The sequence below is a fragment of the Podarcis vaucheri genome (genome assembly GCF_965113315.1).
Source record: "Podarcis vaucheri genome assembly, chromosome: 9".
NCBI classification, from domain to species: domain Eukaryota; kingdom Metazoa; phylum Chordata; class Lepidosauria; order Squamata; family Lacertidae; genus Podarcis; species Podarcis vaucheri.
The window spans coordinates 11,040,671-11,064,114 of record NC_138767.1 but is presented as its reverse complement, the minus strand read 5'-3'; the positions used below and the strand labels follow the sequence as shown (position 1 = coordinate 11,064,114).

Below are 23,444 nucleotides of genomic sequence, written 5' to 3'. Positions count from 1 at the left end.
AAAGGACAAAAGAAGGACGGTACTGCGATATATTGAGCTGCATTTATTAACTGCCGTAAATTACAATACAGTCTTAAGATAGGCAAATACAGGTGTCTTGTAGTACATTCTTTATTCTCGTGTATTTGTGTGTTCATTTAAGGCTAATGGTTTTCATTATTGTGCCCTGTACACAATGAACATTTTGTGCCTTATGATTAAATTTGATTGAAATGATTTGAAATGCAAGTGGGTTGTCTTTCTCTGTTGGCGCAGTCACAGACTGGCCAGACTTGTACAGCTGGCACAGTATTTTTAATGCTTTATTGTTTTAACTGCTTTAATTGCTACACTTTAAAAACGTTTGTTTAGTTGCATATTTTAATTAAGGATGTTCTAAGGCAGGAATGGATTTCTTACTGCCCCCCCAAAAAAATTATGGGTGGATTTTATGGTCACAAACTGCTTAGATCAACCGGTGGGTCCCCCACATGTTGTTGGACTACAACTCCCATCACCCCTGACCACTGTTCATGCTGGCTAGGAATGATGGGAGTTGTAGTCCAACAACATCTGGGGACCCACAGGTTGAGAAACACTGGTTTAGAAGCTGTTTTAGCATATGAGGCATATAAATTAATATAAAATAACGTTCTTCACGCTGTTTTACATTTGTAGGAAATTATTTGGCCTGTTTTGCATATTATAGGCTGTATTCAAGCAAATTATTGTGCTAGAAGAAGTCAGAACAATTTCCACTAGTGCATCAAGACATCTCCTTCCTCTCCCCAGCTGCCTCACAGCACATGTTCCTTCATGCAAGGGACTGTTCCTTCATGCAAGCATGCCAGGACCACAGCAATTCTTTTACTGATAAGCCTAGCAGTTTGAAAGCACATCAAGGTGCAAGTAGATAAATAGGTACCACTCTGGCGGGAAGGTAAACAGCGTTTCTGTGCGCTGCTCTGGTTAGTCATGCTGGCCACATGACCTGGAAGCTATACGCCGGCTTCCTCGGCCAGTAAAGCGAGATGAGCGCCGCAACCCCAGAATCGTCCGTGACTGGACCTAATGATCAGGGGTCCCTTTACCTTACATTGGAAAACAAGCAGTGCTTGATTTATAACATAGAATACAACTACTGTAGAATATGATCATGGGACATCCAAAAAGGATAAAAACAATGCAGCTACATACAAACATGAACCAATCCCAAAAGAAGGCCTTTTCAGTAGTGGCACCCTCCCTCCAGATGTCAAGGAGATCGGAAGGCAGCCCTGTATCGGGAAGTTTTTAATGTTTGATGTTTTATTATGTTTTGATATATGCTGGGGAAACCCAGCAAGATGGATGGGGTAAAAATAATAAAATTATTATTATAATTAATGAGTCTCTTACATATGTACCTTGATTATGTATACAAACTCAACGAGAGGTGCGAGCTTGCTTTCGCTGGGTAATCTCATTTATATTAAGTCTAATTTGAGACAACAAACTCTCATCTCCTCATCAACACAAAGAAGTCACTCTCTTTTTTTATCTTTCATATTTGTCAGTTGAAATATATTATAGTGGTACCTCAGGTTAAGTACTTAATTCATTCCGGAGATCCGTACTTAACCTGAAACTGTTCTTAACCTGAAGCACCACTTTAGCTAATGGTGCCTCCTACTGCCACCGGAGCACAATTTCTGTTCTCATCCTGAAGCAAAGTTCTTAACCTGAAGCACTATTTCTGGGTTAGCGGAGTCTGTAACCTGAAGTGTATGTAACCCAAGGTACCACTGTATACTGTACTATACTACACTTAAATGTTTAAAGGTTTCTTTGCTAGTCCTTGACTCTTCCCACCACACTCACCATCCTCTCCTGTCATACCCTCTGAGAACCGCTGCCTTAGTATAATCTTTGTTCATAAATTACAGCCGGTTACAAAGACACCATCAGCTTCACATAAGCTATAGGAAATATACTGATATTGATGTATACATGCTTGTATGTTAGGATGCTTTCTGGATTGTAGTCGATATTAGACCCGATCCAGAATGTCAGCCGTGCTTCATTGAAATCAGTTGACTGTACAATTTGTCTAATCAGAAGAAAGCTTCAATTAGTTCAATGGGGCATACTCCCAGGTTAGTATCTACAGCACTGTAGCTTTCGTCTGCAACCCTGAACCCTCTCCCCTCATTGTCTTGATCTCAATGTCTTCTTTTTTCTTTGCTACATTTCCCTGACAAAGACTTCTGTGCAACCTGCAGGCGAACGATCCAAAATTACAGAAGCTGTCCGACAAAGAATTCTCGCTGCGTCTTTGTAGCTCTCGTTTCCTGGGACACACAAGGCATTCACAACTCTCTGCCTGAAACTACAAAATCATAGACAAGGAAGTTGTGGCAACCAACAAACAGCCACTCCCTGTGAAATCAAATACCACGGGAATGAGGGAAAAGGGGGGGAACTCGGCTAACTCTGGATGAGTAAACAGGTTGCAGAAATCCCAGCAGTTAATGAGGGTTGATTATGCTGCTAGACACCTGCACATTAATAAAACGCTGAATAGCTGATCTGTAAAACTATGTGATAAGTGTAATACAGTGGTACCTCGGGTTACATACGCTTCAGGTTACAGACTCCGCTAACCCAGAAATAGTGCTTCAAGTTCACATGAAAATGCAGCGAGGGGTGGAAGAAGCATGGGAACGTCTTCTCCCCATGTGTCCAGGTCACATTCAGAGTAGGGGATACATGCACCTCCTGCAGATCAATGCATGTTCTGCCCCTGTGCTGGTATTATATTCAACTCCTCTTAGAGAAAATGTGCTTTGTTGCTCTTCACAAGGCCCAGAAACAGAGGGGAAGGAAGCTCCCCAAGTAAAAAACAATTCTGGTTCAACCCCACTCTAGCTAGCACCCTGAACACGACAGCATGTAGGGATTTCCCAGGTTCAACTCCTGGCATCTCCTGTTAGAATTCCTGCTCCGTGATTGCAGTCATGGGATTTTTGTCTATCACATGACAGTGTATATTTTGACTCCACAAAGTCGGAAGTGACGGAGACAGGATGTTTGTGTTACTGTGTTCCGTGGAGTGGGACTATTGTCCTTTGTTCATTTTCTTTGCTGTCTGATGCTAGAGAAAGAGGGAGACATGTTGCAGTGCTCCGTGTGTGTTTATGTGTAAATAAAATAGATTAGCCAAAATGCTGAGTTACTGAGGTCTGTCACGCAAGCTGCGAATACTCTGCGGGTCCCTAAGTGTGCCGATGTCTGTTGGCATCAGTCGCTGTGATGTTCGGGCAGAAGAAAGCTTTTGAAGCTCCCAAACGAACGACCAGGAGGGAGAGAACATGCCAGTCGGGCATGTGTCTCTGCCAGGGGCCTACTCGAGAGTAGGCTGAGCTCCTGACGCCTCCATGTGGGTCTGGGAATACTCTCCTTCCTGCAACCCCAAGGAGCCACTTCTAGTCAGTGTAGGAAACACTGGACCCAGCACCTGACTGGCTAGGTGTTTGACAGTTTCCCCTAAGGATGGATATTTTTTTTATAGCAGAGCTTTTATGAGGCTATTAAATAAGACCTTTGCATGATGAGAACACTGCTCAGCTCTCAGAATGAAGGGTGAGGTTACTGGCCCTGCAGCTAGGAAAATGGTTTTACTACCAAATGAGGCATATTTGCTGTGCAAATCGTAAGAGAGAGGGGAGGGAGGGAGGGAGAGAGAAACCAATTCCAGGAGTGCTAGTTTTGCAAAATTGCTTTGTCCTCTTTGAACTGCTGTTTACTGCCAAAAATAAAAATAAAATGCACTGACAGGTACTTAGGGCTTCTGGGAGGTACGGGAGCAGTGAGGGTCATACAGGGCTGTAGCTGCTAGTTAGCCTTCCTTACGGGGTGGGTATCTACCTTTCTTGGTGGGTTTCAACCTGTGATTTCTTCAGAGCCATGCAGAAATGTCTGTAATCATACTGTCAAGGTCAAAGGCCTGTGCGCATTCTAAAGTCACTGAGTTCTTAGCACCTGGTGCCTATACTTTGAAGAAGAATAGCTGTTTTCGTTTCAGAATCTGCTCATCATTCTGTTCAACAAGTAACTCCCTCATCTTTTTGAAATGTCCAGCCAAGCCTACAATCCCAGAGGCTTAAGGAAGAGCTGTCCTCACAACACATGCTTTCCTGATGACTTATGGATGATAATGATATTGGTATCAGGGGGAGAAACTTGGAGGTGTAGGTCTGGGGCCTGGACAGATGGATGGAATTTTGAGAATTACCACTTTGGGGAGTCACTACTGATTTTCCCATAAGAAATGACACACATTTCAGATTTTAATGTCGCTGTCTTAATTATGGCTGGGATAACGCGAGCATAAAAGGGTAGCGAACAACAGGGTTGTTTAATTATTAGGGGGAGAGTACATGCGAAGCAACCTGAATGCTCCAGTGTGCTATATAAACGCTAACTTGATATTCCTATTCCACATAATATTGCTGTCAGGGTGTTCTCAATAAGAGAACTAGGGTCAGTATAAATCTCAATGCAGTATGCAAGGTTTCAAGCTACATATAAGGCATTCTCAGTCTAGAATCAGCCTTTCTCAACCTGTGGGTCCCCAGATGTTGTTGAACTACAACTCCCATCACCCCTAGCTAGCAAGGCCAGAACTCAGGGATGATGGGAGTTGTAATCCAACAACATCTGGGGACCCACAGGTTGAGAACTGCTGGTAGACGCCTTCAGTATATCTGAAGAAATGTGCATGCACACGAAAGCTCATACCAAGAACTAACTTAGTTGGTCTTTAAGGTGCTACTGGAAGGAATTTTTTTATTTTGACTATGGCAGACCAACACGGCTACCTATCTGTAACTGGTAGATGCCTTGTAAGGGAATTAAAAACAAAGGAAAACAGCTCTCCACATTCCCACATCACCTTGTGAGAAAATTCACATGCACTTCAATACAGATTTCCCCTCATATATGCATTTTTGTCTCCAGTTCTGCACGATATACACATTTTTGTGAAGGAATTTTCCTTAATACAATGCAGTTTCTAATTTGTTCAGTTAAATGCACACTTCGCCCTACAGCGTGCATTCTTGTGGACGTCACTTAGCTAGAGAACCGCTTGCAAAATTCAGAGAAGCACAAATTTCGAAGGACGGCCGTGTTTCAGTTTGCATATTGTTCCAGAAAGCGCAACTTTGGCAGGTTCACCTTTCAATGCGAAACGAGTCAAATCTCTCCCGCAACCCTGTTAACAACTCAAACACACGTTAATGACCTCCACGTGCATGATGCCTGCTCATGCTTGTCCTGGCTGCTGCTTGCTATGCTGGTTGAGCACATCCCTTCAGGCTTTTTTCTTTCTTTCTTTTCACTCAGCATCACAGCTTCCACCTCACATAAACAAGCCAGCTGTAAAAGGGAAAGCAGATTCTTATCAGGCCGTCATTTGCATCCAGAGCAGCTTGTGGCTGTTGCTGAGTTGAGCATGTGATCCCTGGCTTTGCATTTCTTGTGGGAAGAGCCAGCAGTGCCAGGCTTTGATAATGTTCACAACACATCGACCATCCTCAGAAATCCACAACCTGCTTCAATCAACTGACTGCCTGATAATTCAGGGCAAACTTAAGGCCCCTCTAGACTTTTGAGGTTTTGTTTTGTTTGCACGTGTACCTTGCAATATGTCATTGCTGCAATTATAGCGCATTAATGGTGGATTTATACATCGTTCCTCTTCATCAGTTGCATTTGCAGGTGGCGCTGTGGTCTAAACCACTGAGTCCTTTGGGCCATTCGAATCCGTGTGAAGGGGTGAGCTCCAGTTACTCTGCCCCAGCTCCTGCCTACCTAGCAGTTCGAAAGCATACCAGTGTGAGTAGATAAATAGGTACTGTTGCAGCGGGAAGGTAAACGGCATTTCTGTGAGCTCTGGCATTCATCACAGTGCTCTGTGTGCCAGAAGCAGTTTAGTCATGCTCTCCACATCACCAGGAAAAGATGTCTGTGGACAAACACCAGCTCCCTCGGCCTCAAAGTGGAGATGACTGCCACACCCCATAGTCGAATTTGACTGGACTTAACCGTTCAGGCGTCCTTTACCTTTACCTGCCATCTGGAGGGGCATTCTTGTGCTACAGTGCAACAAAAGTGGGGAGCAAAAGCCCCCCAGAACATTTGTGGTATGAAATGTTAGGATTTCTATAGAAACCAATGGGACCTGCACTGTTTGGAAACGAGGTAACATATCCGCCCCGAAACTTTTTGTTGATACAAATTGAAAGCAGGATTGCATACAACCACCCCAGTACCACGATGAGTACAAATAACCATGAATGCACAACAACAAAGACATTCTGAAACAAAGACAGAATTCCCAAACCCATATCTGCAGCGACTGTACAATGAATTCTGGGGAGATATGGGGATTTTCCAGACCGCCATTATTTTCGGGGTGGGGATTCACACACACACTTGCAAATTCAGGTTGTGCAATTAAAGCAGATTTAGCAATTCTGTTGTGCAACAGAATTGGGTTCTCCAAAAGATCAGACGAGGAAAGTGATGGGAAAATCCACTGTGAAGTGTTGGATAACACTTGCTTTGATACACCGTCGTCCAGCTTTCCCGCAATCAAATTGGGATGAATGCTCAATAAACAGGTCCTCTGGAAGCGCTCATATGCAAAGGAGAACTGGCAGGTGCGAGGGGCTGATGAAATTCTCTCACGCTTATTGCCATTTCCGAGACCAGAAATAAACCCGGCTAAGGAGAAAGATGGAAGGTATGGAGGAAGTATTAAAGGTAAAGAAGGTAAAGAAGGCTGATTGCCAAAGAATTGATGCTTTTGAATGATGGTGCTGGAGGAGACTCTTGAGAGTCCCATGGACTGCAAGAAGATCCAACCAATCCATTCTTAAGGAAATCAGCCCTGAGTGCTCACTGGAAGGACAGATTGTGAAGCTGAGACTCCAATACTTTGGCCACCTCAGGAGAAGAGAAGACTCCCTGGAAAAGACCCTGATGTTGGGAAAGATGGAGGACACAAGGAGAAGGGGACAACAGAGGACAAGATGGTTGGACATGGCATGAGTTTGACCCAACTGCGGGAGGCAGTGGAAGACAGGAGTGCCTGGCGTGCTCTGGTCCATGGGGTCACGAAGAGTCGGAGACGACTGAACGACTAAACAACAACAACAACAAAATGGAGGAGAATGGGTGGTCAAGCAACCCAGCCCTCCCCCAAATCTCCTCTGCAAATGGACCTCGCCATTGGCCATCCAGCAGATGCACGCAGGGCGCCATTATTATTTATCACACTAGTTGGTTGCTTTTTCTTGCCCAAGGAAACTCAAGGCAACTTGCAACCAGGCATACTTGCTGAGATAACATGTTGGCCCCATGAGCCCTTTCGCCCTCTTGATGCCCCATATAAAAATCAGAGCTGATTCATGCTTCATATTTTGAACTCAGACACAAAAAGGACCTGAACCTACATAGCTAAACAGAAACCTGGCTTTGCCCATTGCAAATGGGGCATACTGGTTCTAATGGTCAGACTTCTCTGCAAAAAAAACAGAAACCCTACAGAAAAAGGGGGGGAGTGATGCTCGTGTAATGTAATCTGGTGGCTAAGAGTAGCAAGTGAAAAGTGGTGAGTTCAAATCTCACATCGGCCACAAATTCACAATGGCCTTCCAGGGCTAACCAACCCTTTCTCAGATGTTGCAATATGTGGATAATAATATTGACTGTTTTAAAGGATTACTGAGACTGTCTTTGTGCTCATATACTTATTTAAGCTTATTTCTGCAGCCAGAGTGGAGAAGTTCTTTCTTCTTTTAAAAAAGGGCAGCGAGGACAGACAGCAACACAAAGCCTTGATTTTTCAAGTGCTGTATTCTAAACCAAAGATCAAAGTCCATGCTTTTGCAGTGCCATTATAAACATAGATGGCATGATACTGGCAATGTTAACTTTGGCTGGGAGTATATAGAGCCAAACTTTATAATAGCACTTATTAACAGTAGGTAAAATTTCTGTGGTGCGTGGACTTTGATTCTTGTATAACCATTGGTAATGAGCAAATGGAACGGCATTATGTACACAGCAAGTTACAAGTCACGGCATATAGGGCTGGGCAATATATTGATATACTGTCCAAAACCTGTTTGAAATCCATATTGTGATATCAGTTTCATAATTTTTGACCTGGCAATGTATCGCAAATCATTGTGTGTGTGTGTGTGTGTGTGTGTGTGTGTGTGATGCAAAAATCACAATGTGGGGAAACCCATGAAGCCAGCCAATGCCTCTACATAGCTCCATCCCTATTTCAGACATCGTGATATATCAATATATTGTGATGTTTAGCTGGTGATATATCACAATGTTGAAAAACCGCCCCTCCCTAATGGTATATCATGGCTAGAATTAACTTCTGTAGTCTCCTCCAGATTGTCAGTATTTTGCACAAGAGAGATTCCAGTAGGTGCAGTAAAAACGCTCTGTTACCCTACTGCAAACAATCCACAGTGTGTGTGTGTGTGTGTGTGTGTGTGTGTGCGTGTGCACATTTTTTGTAATTTTGAAAATTGATTTCTGCTGTTAGGAAAGTGATGGGGAAAGGCACTGAAAAGTGTCAGATAAGCAGTTATTAAACAGGAAGACAGGCAGCCAACACACAAGCAAATCAGGGTGAATACTCATTGTTCTATAACCTCCTTGCAAACATATCAGAGTAAATGCGCAATAAACAGCGGGAATATTTCCGTAAACTTCCTGCAAGCATATCAAGATGGATGCTAGATAAACAGGTTGCCTGAAGGAGCCCTTGAGCTCATCCACAATCACTGATGCCTTTGATTATTATTAAGAGCATGACCACTGGTAGTAGTGGGGATCTTATTGTGTTAACTGACCTTAAAGGCAGACATTTTATACCACAAAGAATCAGACTGGACCACACATATATACATTTGCAGTGTAACCTTACTGCTACTCAAGACAAAAGCAATTCTACCTATTGATTTCCCAAAAGAAGACCTCTGAAGTTTTTCACTCTGGAAAATCCTTGCTGCAATAGTTAGGTGTGTCTGAAAATTGCTTTGTTCCTGTGATATCCTTTCAAGTAGCTGAAACCTGCCTGTGAAATTCCAACAGGTGCCGGAGATTATTTCGACTGCTTAGCTTCTACTGTGGAAGTTCTCTTCTATTTTACGTTCTCCCCTCTCCCCCTCTTCGTGCATTTGTGTGACGATCCCTGGGGACTGGAACCACCAATGAGACTGTGGGCGATCCGTCGAGTGCAATTGCCAGGGAAGGAGCCGCAATCACAAAGGATTAATCTTTTAAAGAGCTTATAAAGTTTCACGAAGGATATTGCCAAGCGCCTTTCAACGAGCCAATTAAAACATCACTCATCTTTTTGATATGCCCATTCTTCAGACTGTCTCAGCTGACTGCCTTGCTGGGAGCAAAAGCCTTTAAAGTTTATATTTAAACATGGGATACAAAGGAAGCAGGCGGGAAGGGGGTTGTGTGTAAAACTCGCCATGCAGAGTGCTGACCCAGCCTCCGACGCCGATTTCCGACGCCAGCTATTGCGGCTGTGGGGCTCCCCTCCCTACTGGTTGTTGCCCAGACCTGGTGACCGAGTCCTACTAGCTGCCCCACCTTGCATTGGTTGATTTAAAAGGGAAAAAATGGTCTAGGTTGCTGGCAATCCTATGCACTGGATGGGAGGGATTCTGGAGCAAATCCTACTTCAGCTAACAGGAGATGCAAAAGCTTTATAGTGCTTTTAGGATGACTCCCTTTGATTTCAATGGGAATTGCAAAGAGGTCCTCTCCCAGTGGCTGTTACCCTTTGTTCTCATCCCTGAAGGAAAGGAAGTCTTTTTATTTTTATTATTTCATCTTTTAATTTTTTAAGAACTCAATAATAATAATAATAATAATAATAATAATAATAATAATTTATTTATACCCCGCCCATCTGGCCAGGCGTCCCCAGGCACGCTGGGCGGCTTCCAAAAAAATATTAAAATACAATAGTCTGTCAAACATTAAAAGCTTCCCTAAACAGGACTGCCTTCAGATGTCTTCTAAAAGTCTGATAGTTGTTGTTCTCTTTGACATCTGGTGGGAGGGCGTTCCACAGGGAGGGTGCCACTACCGAGAAGGCCCTCTGCCTGGTTCCCTGTAACTTGGCTTCTCGCAGTGAGGGAACCACCAGAAGGCCCTCAGCGCTGGACCTCAGTGTCCGGGCAGAACAATGTGGGTGGAGACGCTCCTTCAGGTATACTGGAACGAGGCCGTTTAGGGCTTTCAAGGTCAGCACCAACACTTTGAATTGTGCTCAGAAATGCAAGTGGAGGCTTCCAGGGTCAGGACAAGAGCCTATCAAGTCCATCTGCCAGGACCCCCAAACAATATGACAGAGGTTCTTATGTCTAAGAAAGAAATACTTGTTCAAGACCTGCCATGGCACAGGTCAAGCTACAGGAACAGATCACCAAAGGCACGACTGGAGAGTTCGAGAACAGCATCAGGGATCCAAGACTGGATAAAAGCTGCAAAGATGTCTTGCCAAATGGTCGCCCTCCTGCCAACTTTTAAAGCTGGCCTCCCTCGCAAGACTCTCATCCTAAGAGACTGGAACGCTCAAATAATAATAACAAGAACAAGTGTTGAAAACATCTGGTGGCCTCCACGTTGGGGACAGTTGAGGTAGGCCATTTTCAGTAACAGCTTGCCCACTTTTAGAGAGAGGAAAACCAGTCCAAAGCCAGCTACCAGCTGACTCCAATCATGCTAATGTGAGGAAGTTGGTTTTGCTCTCCTTGAGTGGCTTTCCTTCCTTATTGATCAGACTTTTTTGCTTGGTGGATGGATATTTGGGTAGATTGCCGAGCAGAAACATTTCTGTCTGCTACTTTCTGATTCATCCTATGGTAGGGTTGCCATATTGCAAGAAGTTTTTGGCCAAAGTTGTTGAGCTTTTTGGGCTATTTTTTCAGAAATTCACAAAAAATAAACACTTCCGATATGGGCTGCCACATGCATTCCGTACATTTAAACTGAACACCATTTTCGACATATAAATCCTGGCAACGTCCGGAAAATTCCAGGTGTATGGCAGCCCTATTAGGCTAAGATGCGAGGAGTGATGAAAAACAACAAAACCGAAGTGGTCTTGCAATAGAAGAGTTTTATGCTTGTAACTGGAGTTTGCCAGATCCGTCTCTATCTGCTGTGTCTCAGATTTGCATTTGACCGTCCATAACATAATCTGTATTACTATTAATCCTACTATGACAATAACAATAATGAACACATTTATAGACCACTTCACAGCACTGAAGCATACAGATGAAAAACAGCAAAACACAGAAACATACGTTCTAAAAACAACAAAATTCAGCAGACGAAACCATCCATACAAACTCTAAATCCAAGAAAGCAATTAAATGAGGTATACAACTACTGTCAGTATTTCACAGGAGAGATTCAAACTCATATATGTGCATTAACTTTCTACTCTGTCACTCTAGGGCAACAGAGCCCCTTTTCATAGAATCATAGAGTTGGAAGAGACCACAAGGGCCATCGAGTCCAACCCCCTGCCATGCAGGAAACACTTTTAAAACAAACGTTTTTGAGGATGGGAAAGTGATAGGAAAAGGCACTGAAAAGTGTGGGATGAACAAATGACTAATAGGAATATGCATTAACACCCCACAAGGAAATCAGAAGGGATGCTCATTGTTGTGAAATCTCCCCGCAAGCAAATCTGAATGGATGCTCAATAAAGGTCTGACACAATCTAACCCCCTCGGAAAGTTTAGGCAAGAAAATCAGGCAGGATGTTTAATCCACTCTGGGCTCCTATATGCACAGTCTGTCCTCTAGGCTCCCCTGGGAGGAAGGGATATGAATAAATAAAATAATAGTAATTACGTCACCTGGAAGAGCCCTAAAGGACATTTGGAAATGGCCAGAGATTTCTCTCTATCTGACACACGTGTGTACTTCAGATTTCCCAAGGAATGCAATTTCCAGAGGGGCCGCCATGTTAAGTCTCTTGCAATCAAAACAATTCAGCATCAAGCGTCACTTCAAAGCCTAACAAATGTATTGCGGTATAAGCTTTTATGGACTCTCTACCGTCATACATTTTGTTAGGCCACTTGTTCCTTTGTTGTATTCTGAAACTCAGTGCACTTATTTCCAATATACTGACCAAAACTTTCTGGTTTTTTTCTTCCCAGACTTCTCTGGTTAACTCTCCTTGTTACACAAAACCTAAAAAAGACTTGCAACCCACAACTTATTAGCCAAGAATGTGTGTGTGAATTGTCCATTTAAAAATAACAGCAAATCATACATAAAAAATTCCTTCCAGTAGCACCTTAAAGACCAACTAAGTCAGTTCTTGGTATGAGCTTTCGTGTGCATGCACACTTCTTCAGATACACTTCTTCAGATACACAGTGTATCTGAAGAAGTGTGCATGCACACGAAAGCTCATACCAAGAACTAACTTAGTTGGTCTTTAAGGTGCTACTGGAAGGAATTTTTTTATTTTTGACTATGGCAGACCAACACGGCTACCTATCTGTAACAGCAAATCATACATGTTATTTTATTTGTTTATTTGGGTGGAGAAGCAGGGTAGAAATTCAAATATTTGCACACACACAACTGATGAATAAGTAAATTAATTATATGGCACTCAAGCATACATTTCTGTCCACAAGGACCCTGTGACTTAGGAACTGTCCAGGGCTGCTGGCTTAGGTTCACAGCTAAACAACAATCTGAAAACAGCATCTCGATAAACACTAGCCTCGCGAAACTCGCTGGAATCTCAGTGAACTCAACGGGACAGCAATAGGATTACTCAATAATAAGCATGTTTTGTCCTATGCTTAGGCAAGCGAAGCATTCTTAGCCAGCCACAGGCACTGGATGTCAACACCTGCAAGTTAATTTACAGACCTTGATTTGGGCATCCAGCAAGCCAGGAACTTCAGAACACAGTGCAGATTGGAAGGCATGGCAAGTTGTCCCCACAGAAGCGCAAGTTGCAATCCTATACCCTGTGAGCACCGGTACATGTGGTTTAGTCACAAAGAGACGACTCTCTGGTCAGGAAGCTGCTCCAGAGCCAAGACGAGAACAGATTCCAGGTTCTGCCTTTGGCTGACATGCCCGACGAATGATGCTGCTGGTCTTACTACTACGTGTACACACACACACTGCAGTCCTCAGCATTACTCCAGGCACTATGAGGCCACAGTGAGTAAGAGAGGGGAGGGGAAGAAGACTCATGAAAGCTTGTGATGATTTGTGCTTCAGTGAGAACTTGCTCGGTATTCAAAATCAGAACACGTACATAGCTCTGAATATATATTTTAATATTTTGATTTGATTTTGATTATACAGCGGTACCTCGGGTTAAGTACTTAATTCGTTCCGGAGGTCTGTTCTTAACCTGAAACTGTTCTTAACATCTCTCTCATCTCGCTATACTGGCCGAGGGAGCCGGCGTACAGCTTCCGGGTCATGTGACCAGCACGACTAAGCCACTTCTGGCGAACCAGAGCAGTGCACTGAAACACCATTTACCTTCCCGCCGAAGCGGTACCTAATTATCTACTTGCACTTTGACATGCTTTTGAACTGCTAGGTTGGCAGGAGCAGGGACCGAACAACGGGAGCTCACCCTGTTGCGGGGTATCGAACCGCCAACCTGCTGATCAGCAAGTCCTAGGCTCTGTGGTTTAACCCACAGCGCCAAGCGCGTCCCTTAAGTCTAGGCTTACCCAATGCCTAACCGCCAGTCGAACCTTCTAAGGCTCACCTTCACATGTCACCTGACCATGGAAAATAGGCAAACGTCCTGCTGGCTCCACCCAGGTGGCTTCTGTGGCCTCCATCAGTGCTGCCAAGCCCAAATATGTATGATCTTATGCTTACCATTTTTGACCCAGTCTTTTCATTGTTTGGTTGATAAGAGTTGCTCCTTTCTACCTGCCTCCTCGCAGCCTGATTGATAGTGACAATGGAACAAACATCACAGCTGCCATTGAACAAGGAGTGGCCCCTGCAGGCAAGGCTCCGCTCTCTCTGTGCAGCAAACCAAGTCCAAAAAGAAAACATCTGGAGGCTCCGCAGCTATAATTAGATCCTTGGAAGGTATCGCAGTTGCAAGAAGGAGGGAAGGATTTTAATTACACTGGGCGGCTGATGCAGCTTTGTGGAACTAGTTCTGTAATGGCCAGCTCTGTTGCTGCTTCTCTAGAAACCACAGCTACACCCTAGCTGGGGCATTCCATGCAATGCCGCGTTCAAAACAGGTGATTTTCTCCTTTTAATTTCCGGAGCAATTAATTGTAGATCTCAGAATCAGGCCAGGCTTAATCTGTATAATGCAGCCTTTCCTAACCTGGCTTCTTCCAGATGTTTTAGTTGCGCCGGCGTGAGTTGCGATTCACCGCTTCTGCGCATGCGCATGACGTCATTTTGTGCTTCTGCGCATGCGCGAGCAGCGAAACCCGGAAGTAACCCTTTCCGGTACATCCGGGTCGCCGCAGGACGTAACATGAAAGAACATAACATGAAGCGGATGTAACATGAGGTATGACTGGAATCATAGATTCACAGACTTGGAAGATACTCCATCAGTTCCAACCCTCTGCAGTGCAGGAATGTAGAGTCTCTATACATTAAGCCACACCATACCTTATATCATTTATTTATATCCTCCAAGGAGCTCAACGCACCTCCCCATTGCCAGACGCATTTTATCCTGAACAACAAACCTGCAGGGTATATTTAGCTGGGAGACACTGACTGATTTGGTGGCAGCCAGTGAGCTTGGTGGGCAGGGCAGGATTTTAAAAGGCCTCGGTCCTGTATACCTGAAGGAGCGTTTCCACCCCCATCGTTCAGCCCGGACAGTGAGGTCCATCTTCAAGGGCTTTCTGGCACTTCCCTCACTGCGAGAAGTGAGGTTACAGGGAACCAGGCAGAGGGCCTTCTTGGTAGTGGCACCCACCCTGTGGAACGCCCTCCCGTCCAATATCAAGGAGATAAACATCTACAGTGATACCTCGGGTTAAGAACTGAATTCATTCTGGAGGTCCGTTCTTAACCTGAAACCGTTCTTAACCTGAGGTATAACTTTAGCTAATGGGGCCTCCTGCTGCTGCCATGTCGCCGGAGCACGATTTCTGTTCTCATCCTGAAGCAAAGTTCTTAACCCGAGGTACTATTTCTGGGTTAGCGGAGTCTATAACCTGAAACGTCTGTAACCTGAAGCGTCTATAACCCGAAGTACTACTGTCTCTGACTTTTAGAAGACATCTGAAGGCAGCCCTGTTCAGGGAAGTTTTCAATGTTTGATGTTTTGTCGTGTTTTTAATATTCTGTTGGGAGCCGCCCAGAGTAGATGGGGAAACCCAGCCAGATGGGTGGGGAATAAAAAAAGTATTATTATTATTATTATTATTATTATTATTATTACATCTGATTTGGCCACAGGTTCCAACTGGAATTTGGACCTCAGGAGCGGATCTTAACCTAGGCTGTGCCCTAAGAGGTTTCCCTATATCAGACATATTTTGAATTCCTCTTTAGCCTTGCCATGTGCGCGAGGAAAAAGCTTAGAAGTGCATTATACCTTCAATGCTGATTGGAATGTGTGAACGTGATCAAAGGCCTCCCCCCCAGCTGCCGAAGTGCAGGGCATTAATTTGCGGGAAATATCTTGACACAGAACTCTTTTTCACCCCCCTCCCCTTCCACTTATTAAAGCAATAACGTTTCGCCACATGGCAAAAGCATTCCCGAGGGATTAGCGAGCCGGTTGGGTTTAATGTATCTCTTGCCATCACTCAGGAGCTGGTTTAATCCACCAGCAAACACTTTCCTCCCTTGATCTTGAGGATTTGCGAGTGTCACACCCCAAATACCACCTGGCTTCAAAAGGTACAAAGTCAAACCTGCAGATCCAAATTGGTTTTGGAAACATGAATGTTTTTGAAACCTAGAAGAAGACGAGGGGCTACCCACGGGGAAAGGGCCACGGCAGCGGCGTAACCCTAAGCACTTATAGGGGGCAATTTGCCCACTGCACGTCTTGCAGGATTTCTACAGATGTGGGAATCAGGTCTATAGGATGAGACAACAGAAGTAGGGGGAAGTCGAGGGGAACATAACCAGGAAGGCATGTTAGCACCCATAATCTGTGATAGGGAATCTGTACCCCACAAGTATCTTGGAAAAACAGGACATCCTGTTATTTATCGCAAGAGAACAGGAGCCATTTTGGTTTCCGGGATCACTTGCAATTTCACATGATTTTCATGAGCTTAGGGCCTCATCAAACCTAAATTCGGCCCTGGTCTATGCCCATCGGTGTTGAAGATGGGCTCACCCAAACCCCGCCCTTTAATACTGAATTGGAACAAATAGCAATTCGGGTTTTCTGTGGGTTGACGTTTGCTCTGATTCAACAGTAAAGAGTGGGTTTTTGCAAGGAAAGCACCAGGGGGGGGGGAGGCGCTTGAACAGAGAGCTTTAAAGAGCAGACCTCTGTCTAGAAACAAAGCACAAAAGGATGAGCCCAATATTGAGCAAGATGGACCAGTGGTCTGACTCAGTGTAAGGTAGATTTCTACATTTCTAAGAATTCATACAGGAATGAACCCATTCAGAGACCTTTTTCAACATCAAAAAAACGAAGATCATGGCCACTGATGCCATCACCTCCTGGCAAATAGAAGGGGAGGAAATGGAGGCAGTGAGAGCTTTTACTTTCTTGGGCTCCATGATCACTGCAGATGGTGACAGCAGTCACGAAATTAAAAGACGTCTGCTTCTTGGGAGAAAAGCAATGGCAAACCTAGGCAGCATCTTAAAAAGCAGAGACACCACCTTGCCCTCAAAGGTCCGTATAGTTAAAGCTATGGTTTTCCCAGTAGTGATGTATGGAAGTGAAAGCTGGACCATAAAGAAGGCTGATTGCCGAAGAATTGATGCTTTTGAATTCGGGTGCTGGGGGAGACTCTTGAGAGTCCCATGGGCTGCAAGAAGGTCAAACCCATCCATTCTTAAGGAAATCAGCCCTGAATGCTCACTGTAAGGACAGATCCTGAAGCTGAGGCTCCAATACTTTGGCCACCTCATGAGAAGAGAAGACTCCCTGGAAAAGACCCTGATGTTGGGAAAGATGGAGGGCACAAGGAGAAGGGGACGACAGAGGACGAGATGGCTGGACAGTGTTCTCGAAGCTACCAGCATGAGTTTGACCAAACTGCGGGAGGCAGTGGAAGACAGGAGTGCCTGGCGTGCTCTGGTCCATGGGATCACGAAGAGTCGGGACAAGACTAAATGACTAAACAACAACAACAACAACAAAGGGAGAAGCTCCACAACCAACAGCTGAAGAAATTTATTTCCTGCCTACTGAAAAATCAGAATCACCTAACCATTTTGACTGCACTATTTCATTATTTTTTTTAAAAAAACTTTCCTGGCCTTTATGGCTGTGAAGAGAGGCTTTACATTTCCCAGGATTGTCAGGTGATGAAGGAGACTTTATAGCTCCTTTCTTTTCTCATTGGTTACCTAAAGCAGAATAAATTATGCAAAACTAGGGAAATGCATTACTTGCCTAATTTATACTTGGCACAATTTTAACTTTTCCCAGTGCAGAACGATGTGTGTGTATCAATGTATTAATGTTTGATGTTTTATTATTTTTCGATATATGTTGTAAGCTCCCCAGAGTAACTAGGGCAACCCAGTCAGATGGGCAGGGTATTATTATTATTATTATTATTATTATTATTATTATTATTATTATTAAACAGGATATCCCTATTTTCATTGGAGAAATGACAGAGGGTATGATATAACAGGTATCTGCAAATCATCATGACTTTTGTCTCTGACTAGAGATCCACTTCCAAGACTCTAGGAAAATCAATATTCCACTAAAGAAGAGCTGAAGAATGAACTAAAAGTTTGGCAGCAGACCCAGCTCTGGGAAGTTGGATGTTTTCCAAACAACTGCAGTACAATAGAGGAAGGTTGCAATTTGCAGTGGAAAAACTGTAGGTGGGAAGGATGCTTAACCCCTTTCCTGGCTCCTGTTTCCGCTGGCCACCTCTCCCACTGCCGTTGCCACATTCTTGCTAGCTATAGTTCTGTTTGCTGCATCCTCAGGAGCAACTGCTCTGGAGAGGAGGTTGTAAGGGAAGAACAGAAGGCAGGGGAAAGGGTTAAGTCCCATCCTCCCATCTGCTACTTTTCCAGTAAAGGTAAAGGTAAAGGGACCCCTGACCATTAGGTCCAGTTGTGGCCGACTCTGGGGTTGCGGCGCTCATCTCACTTTATTGGCCGAGGGAGCCAGCGTACAGGTTCCGGGTCATGTGGTCAGCATGACTAAGTCGCTTCTGGCGAACCAGAGCAGCGCACAGAAACGCTGTTTACCTTCCCACCGGAGCGGTACCTACTTATCTACTTGCAGTTTGATGTGCTTTCAAACTGCTAGGTTGGCAGGAGCAGGGACTGAGCAATGGGCGCTCACCCCGTAGCGGGGATTCAAACCAATCGCCGACCTTCTGATTGGCAAGTCCTAGGCTCTGTGGTTTAACTCACAGATCTGGATCAACTACCCAACATCTAGTTCAGGGGTCAGCAACCTTTTTCAGCCATGGGCTGGTCCACTGTCCCTCAGACCAAGTTACAGTGCAAGTAGATAAATAGGTACCACTCTGGCGGGAAGGTAAACGGTGTTTCTGTGTGCTGCTCTGGTTTCGCCAGAAGCAGCTGAGTCATGCTGGCCACATGACCCAGAAAAACTGTCTGCGGACAAACATCAGCTCCCTCGGCCAATAAAGCGAGATGAGCACCGCAACCCCAGAGTTATTTGCGGCTGGACTTAACTGTCAGGGGTCCTTTACCTTTTTTTAAGGAGCGTCTCCACCCCCATCATTCAGCCCAGACAGTGAGGTCCAGCGCCGAGGGCCTTCTGGAGGTTCCCTCATTGCGAGGTTACAGGGAACCACACAGAGGGCCTTCTCGGTGGTGGTGCCCGCCCTGTGGAACGCCCTCCCATCAGATGTCAAGGAAATAAGCAGCTATCTTATTTTTAAAACACATCTGAAGGCAGTCCTGTTTAGGGAAGTTTTCAATATTTAATGCTGTCTTGTTTTTAACACTCGATTGGGAGCTGCCCAGAGTGGCTGGGGAAATTCAGCCAGATGGGTGGGTACAATTAATAAATTACTATTATTATTATAGAATAATTGTGGTGCCTCCTTCCTTTTTGGCTGGTTTTTCTGCCTATGCGGAGCCCGCATTTTAAAAATTTATTATAATTTTAAATAGTTTTATTTAAGCATATCAAGGCAGCTCCCAACACAGGAACACCAGTCCATACACACCGGTAAATCGTAATATCCCCCAGTACACATCAAATCTCTCCGGCTTCTCCTTTTGACGCTGGTTTTCAGGGAGCGCAGCAGCCGCAGACGATTCGCATGCTCCCCTCCTGTCCCTTGGTAACCTCCGTAACAAAACCAGCCTGAATGGCTTCAGAAGTTATTCAGGCCAGAGCAAATGTTGCTCGTGTTCTATCTCCCGGGTAACTCAGAAACCTTCCAAGAATGAAGTTGCAGACGCGAAGCACGGAGAAGGGAAAGAGCTGGCGAGCGGTAACCTACTGTCTCCCTCGCAGACAACAAGGCCCCAGTGTCAAAGCCACAGGACCAAGGGCACACACGTACAAATGTGTGCGCACGCAGGCGTACACACACACAAACGCACACAGATACGAGATGCCCTGAAAGAAAGGCACTCAAAAAACCATCTAAATGCCTCTTGCAAGCAGGTGGCTGAGTTTTGAAGAAAGAAGGACACAAAGACACAAACACACACAGAGAGAACAAGCAATCTGGCCAGACATGGGATATCTTCCTGCTTTTGTGCAACCGGCGGGAATTTAAGGATTCCTTCATTTATTTATTTCGCAAATGTATGAACGACTTCACTGCCCGAGGCCATCCAAGCGGTGCGGAGTAAGTTTAAAATAAAATACGAAAATTGTAAAAGGCGTTCTTACGCATTTGAACAACATTTTTAAAAAATAAAACCCTAAAGAGTCACAGCGATCGTTTCATTAATAACTGCATCAGTCCTCAGGGAAAGCCTTCTTAAAGAAAAGGATCTTTAGTAGGCGGCAAAATATCGTGACTTTGGACGCCAGTCCAAATTAGGTTAGCAACAGATTCCAGAGGGCTGGAGCCACAACACTAAAAGCCCACCCAGTTTCTAGGACAAACTAAGTGCACCTCTAGGGCATGTGGTCCTCTCAGCAGTGCCCCAGCTGAGGAGCGAAGTAGCCAGGTAGATATATGGGGTGATGCTGTCCCTTGGGTCACCTGGTCCTATGCTGCTAGGGCCACAATCCCACGCATGCTTACTTGGATGTAAGTCCCAGTAAGCTCTGTGGGCCTTGGTTCCTAGTAAACATGCTCAGAATCAGACTCTCTCCTTCTTAGCAGGTTTTTGAAGTGATTTTGCACACCTTAAAGGTAAAGGTAAAGGGACCCCTGACAGTTAAGTCCAGTCGCAGACGACTCTGGGTTTGCGGCGCTCATCTCGCTTTACTGGCCGAGGGAGCAGACAGTTTTTCTGGGTCATGTGGCCAGCATGACTAAGCCGCTTCTGGCAAAACCAGAGCAGTATGCCGTTTACCTTCCCGCCAGAGGGGTACCTATTTATCTACTTGCACTTTGATGAACTGCTAGGTTGGCAGGAGCTGGGACCAAGCAACGGGAGCTCACCCCATTGCGGGGATTCGAACCGCCGACCTTCTGATCAGCAAGTTCATGAGGCTCAGTGGTTTGGACCACAGCTCCACCCGTGTCCCTCTTGCACACCTTACATGTGTATAAAAGCTAGCTTGGGAGTAGAACATACCTTTTCCCAGCTACAATTGTGTCTCCTTTCTCAGAACAGAAGCAAGCAATCTCTTCTTTAAAGGTCAAAACCTGCTGCATGCTGTCAGGCCAGGTAATGAGGTGTGTGTCCTGAACAAAGGGATTAGGAACTCAGGTTATAAAGACAGAGAGAAGGGAAATTACACCAGTCTGCCTGGAAAAGAAACGTTGGACTGTAGGCAGAAAACCTGGAACCCTTCATATGCAAACGGAGTCATGTCTTTGTCAAAATTCCTCAATATACTTTTTAAAAAGATTGAAGTAAATATACGCCTTACGATTCAGCTTCCGCATTAAAAAAAGAAAGTTTTAAAGAGCTACCTTTCTATTTTGTTTCATGCCTGTTCTTTTGAAGAGTCCTTTATATTGCTTTATACTCAAGCATGGAAGCATAGAGTTGGAAGGGAGCACAAGGGTCATCTAGTCCAACCCCCTGCAATCTTTTTTTATTATTATTATTTCCAAAACTGAAAAAAGAAAAATTGCAAACATCAAATTCAACATCCATATTCATTTTCTAACATAATCCTATTACATAATTAACTAAATTAAAATATACTTAATTCCTCTAAACTTCTCTTTGCTGTATACGAATACAATACAGTTAGAAATTTTATATTAAAGCTTTTATATTATAAATAATATTTCAAATTCCCCTATACCCCCCGTTTCCCTTCACCCATGTGTGATCTCTCTCTCTCTCTCTTTTACTTCTTCCGTCTTGTTGTGTTGTTATAATTTAACCATTGTTCAGCTGTTTCTTTTATTATTTCCTTGCTTAATCCCTGCACGTTTTACACGTTATCTACTAATATTCCAGTTCCGGAACCATATTTTTTTCACATATTCCTTCACTCCCTCCCACTCTTTAATTATTCTCTGATTTGAATGGCCTCTAATAGTTGCCTTAAATAAGTTGGTGGAATTACTCTAATAGTTGCCATCATTTTTGCCGTTTCCACAAACTCACAGAGTTTACTTTGCCATTCTAATAATGGCAAATGCAGGACTCTGTTGCCCAGTGTGGCCCTCAAACCCACATCACTGAGATTAAGAGTCTAGTTCTCTACCCACTGAGCTCTGCTCACCTTCTATAGTTTAAGCATTATCAAGCAAGTGTCAAACTGGATGAGATACTGGGAAGCCTGTAAACATATATAGTGTAACTTCTTTTTTTCCTCCCAGTTTGAACCAGCAGTATCTCCCCTCCCCCCCCCCCGGCTGAATCAGTGCTTCTGGGGAAGGAGTTTTTAACCCCCCCCCCAATTTCCCCCCATTAAATTCCCCACCGCCACTATTTGCCCCATGGGGAAAAAACATACAGACACACAAAACAGAGGGCATTTAATATCTCTCATCCAGGGAGGCGGAATACAAGAGGGAATGGGGACACACAGGTACAATGGAGTCTAATACAGTTAGGGCTTTTGGGGAAACGGCAGGTGGAAATCCATCCCAAAAGTTAATCACCGAGAGCAGGAAAATAAAAATGTAGACAGGCTGCTTACAAGGTCTGGGAGGGGGCTGGAGCAGAATAATTTTCATTAAAAAGATAAGATCGCCCAGGATGCTTAGGTAGCTTATAGAAGTTAATACCCCTCAGTCCCTCAGACCATTTATTGTTTTCTTTAACAATCAGACACACACAGAGAGAGAGAATCTTGCATACCTTTCTGTTTCATTACAAGTTTAAAATGTAAAAAAAAGGGGGGTCACGTTAATGACTGGTAGAAGGAAAATGAGAGCTGCCCTTGTTTCTTTAAGGATAAGTTTTCCAGAAGGTGACTGACACTTGTCCAGTAAAGGAAATCTGAAATGTTTATCAGTATTATCTCAGAGTCTTTTTACACTCATTACAAGCTATAGATTCAGGGAGCTATATGGGAAGAACAGCCTAGTGCTTTCATTCAGACAGCAATAATTGAGGGGACATTGGAAACGGCCTCATACCAAGGCTGGATCTAGACGCATCAAAAAGCGTCCCAGTTAAACACACTGCAAACCTTGTATGAGAAACCGGGTAAGGAAAAACTGAACTCCACAGCGCCATCTGGTGTCACAGTGTTAGAATGCATCAACAATGCATATCAAGCGATTTTTCTTTATGTAGCTGAGTCCCAAGTTAGACTATTGCTTTATCTAGTTCAGAACTGTCTACACCAGTGGTTCTCAAACTTTTTTCTCTGGACCACACTTCCAGAATAAGAATCTTGACCTGATTTTCCAAAGGGGATGACACCCCCCCCCTTTTCCAGTCTCTAGTCTTGGCTGGATAGCCAGCCCCAGCCCTATGTTTGTAACGCAGTTGCACTAAGAGGTCACGACGGTAGCTAGAAACCTCTTATGACAAAAAGTTGATTGTGTACATACGTAAAGAGCCAGTCCCTGCCCCAAAGAACAAACACGAGTCCGAACTGACAAAAGATGGGGAAAGTTAGTATACAG

At 44.3% G+C, this 23,444-nt stretch overlaps 1 protein-coding gene across 4 annotated transcripts in view; it reads right to left on the bottom strand.

Moving 5' to 3' along the window:
• The window catches only part of SHROOM3 (shroom family member 3), a 229,511-nt gene that overhangs the window by 118,791 nt on the left and 87,276 nt on the right, over nt 1–23,444 (bottom strand). Inside the window, exon 1 of one of the 4 annotated variants that reach the window (XM_082236256.1) lies at nt 13,966–14,106. The exons of 2 other annotated variants lie outside the window; for them this stretch is intronic. In XM_082236256.1, coding sequence (XP_082092382.1) covers nt 13,966–13,988 — 23 coding nt within the window. In that variant the 5' untranslated portion in view covers nt 13,989–14,106. Of the gene's footprint in view, nt 1–12,984; nt 13,059–13,965; nt 14,107–23,444 lie in introns of those variants that run through there. One more of the 4 variants, XM_082236255.1, reaches the window with a different exon arrangement.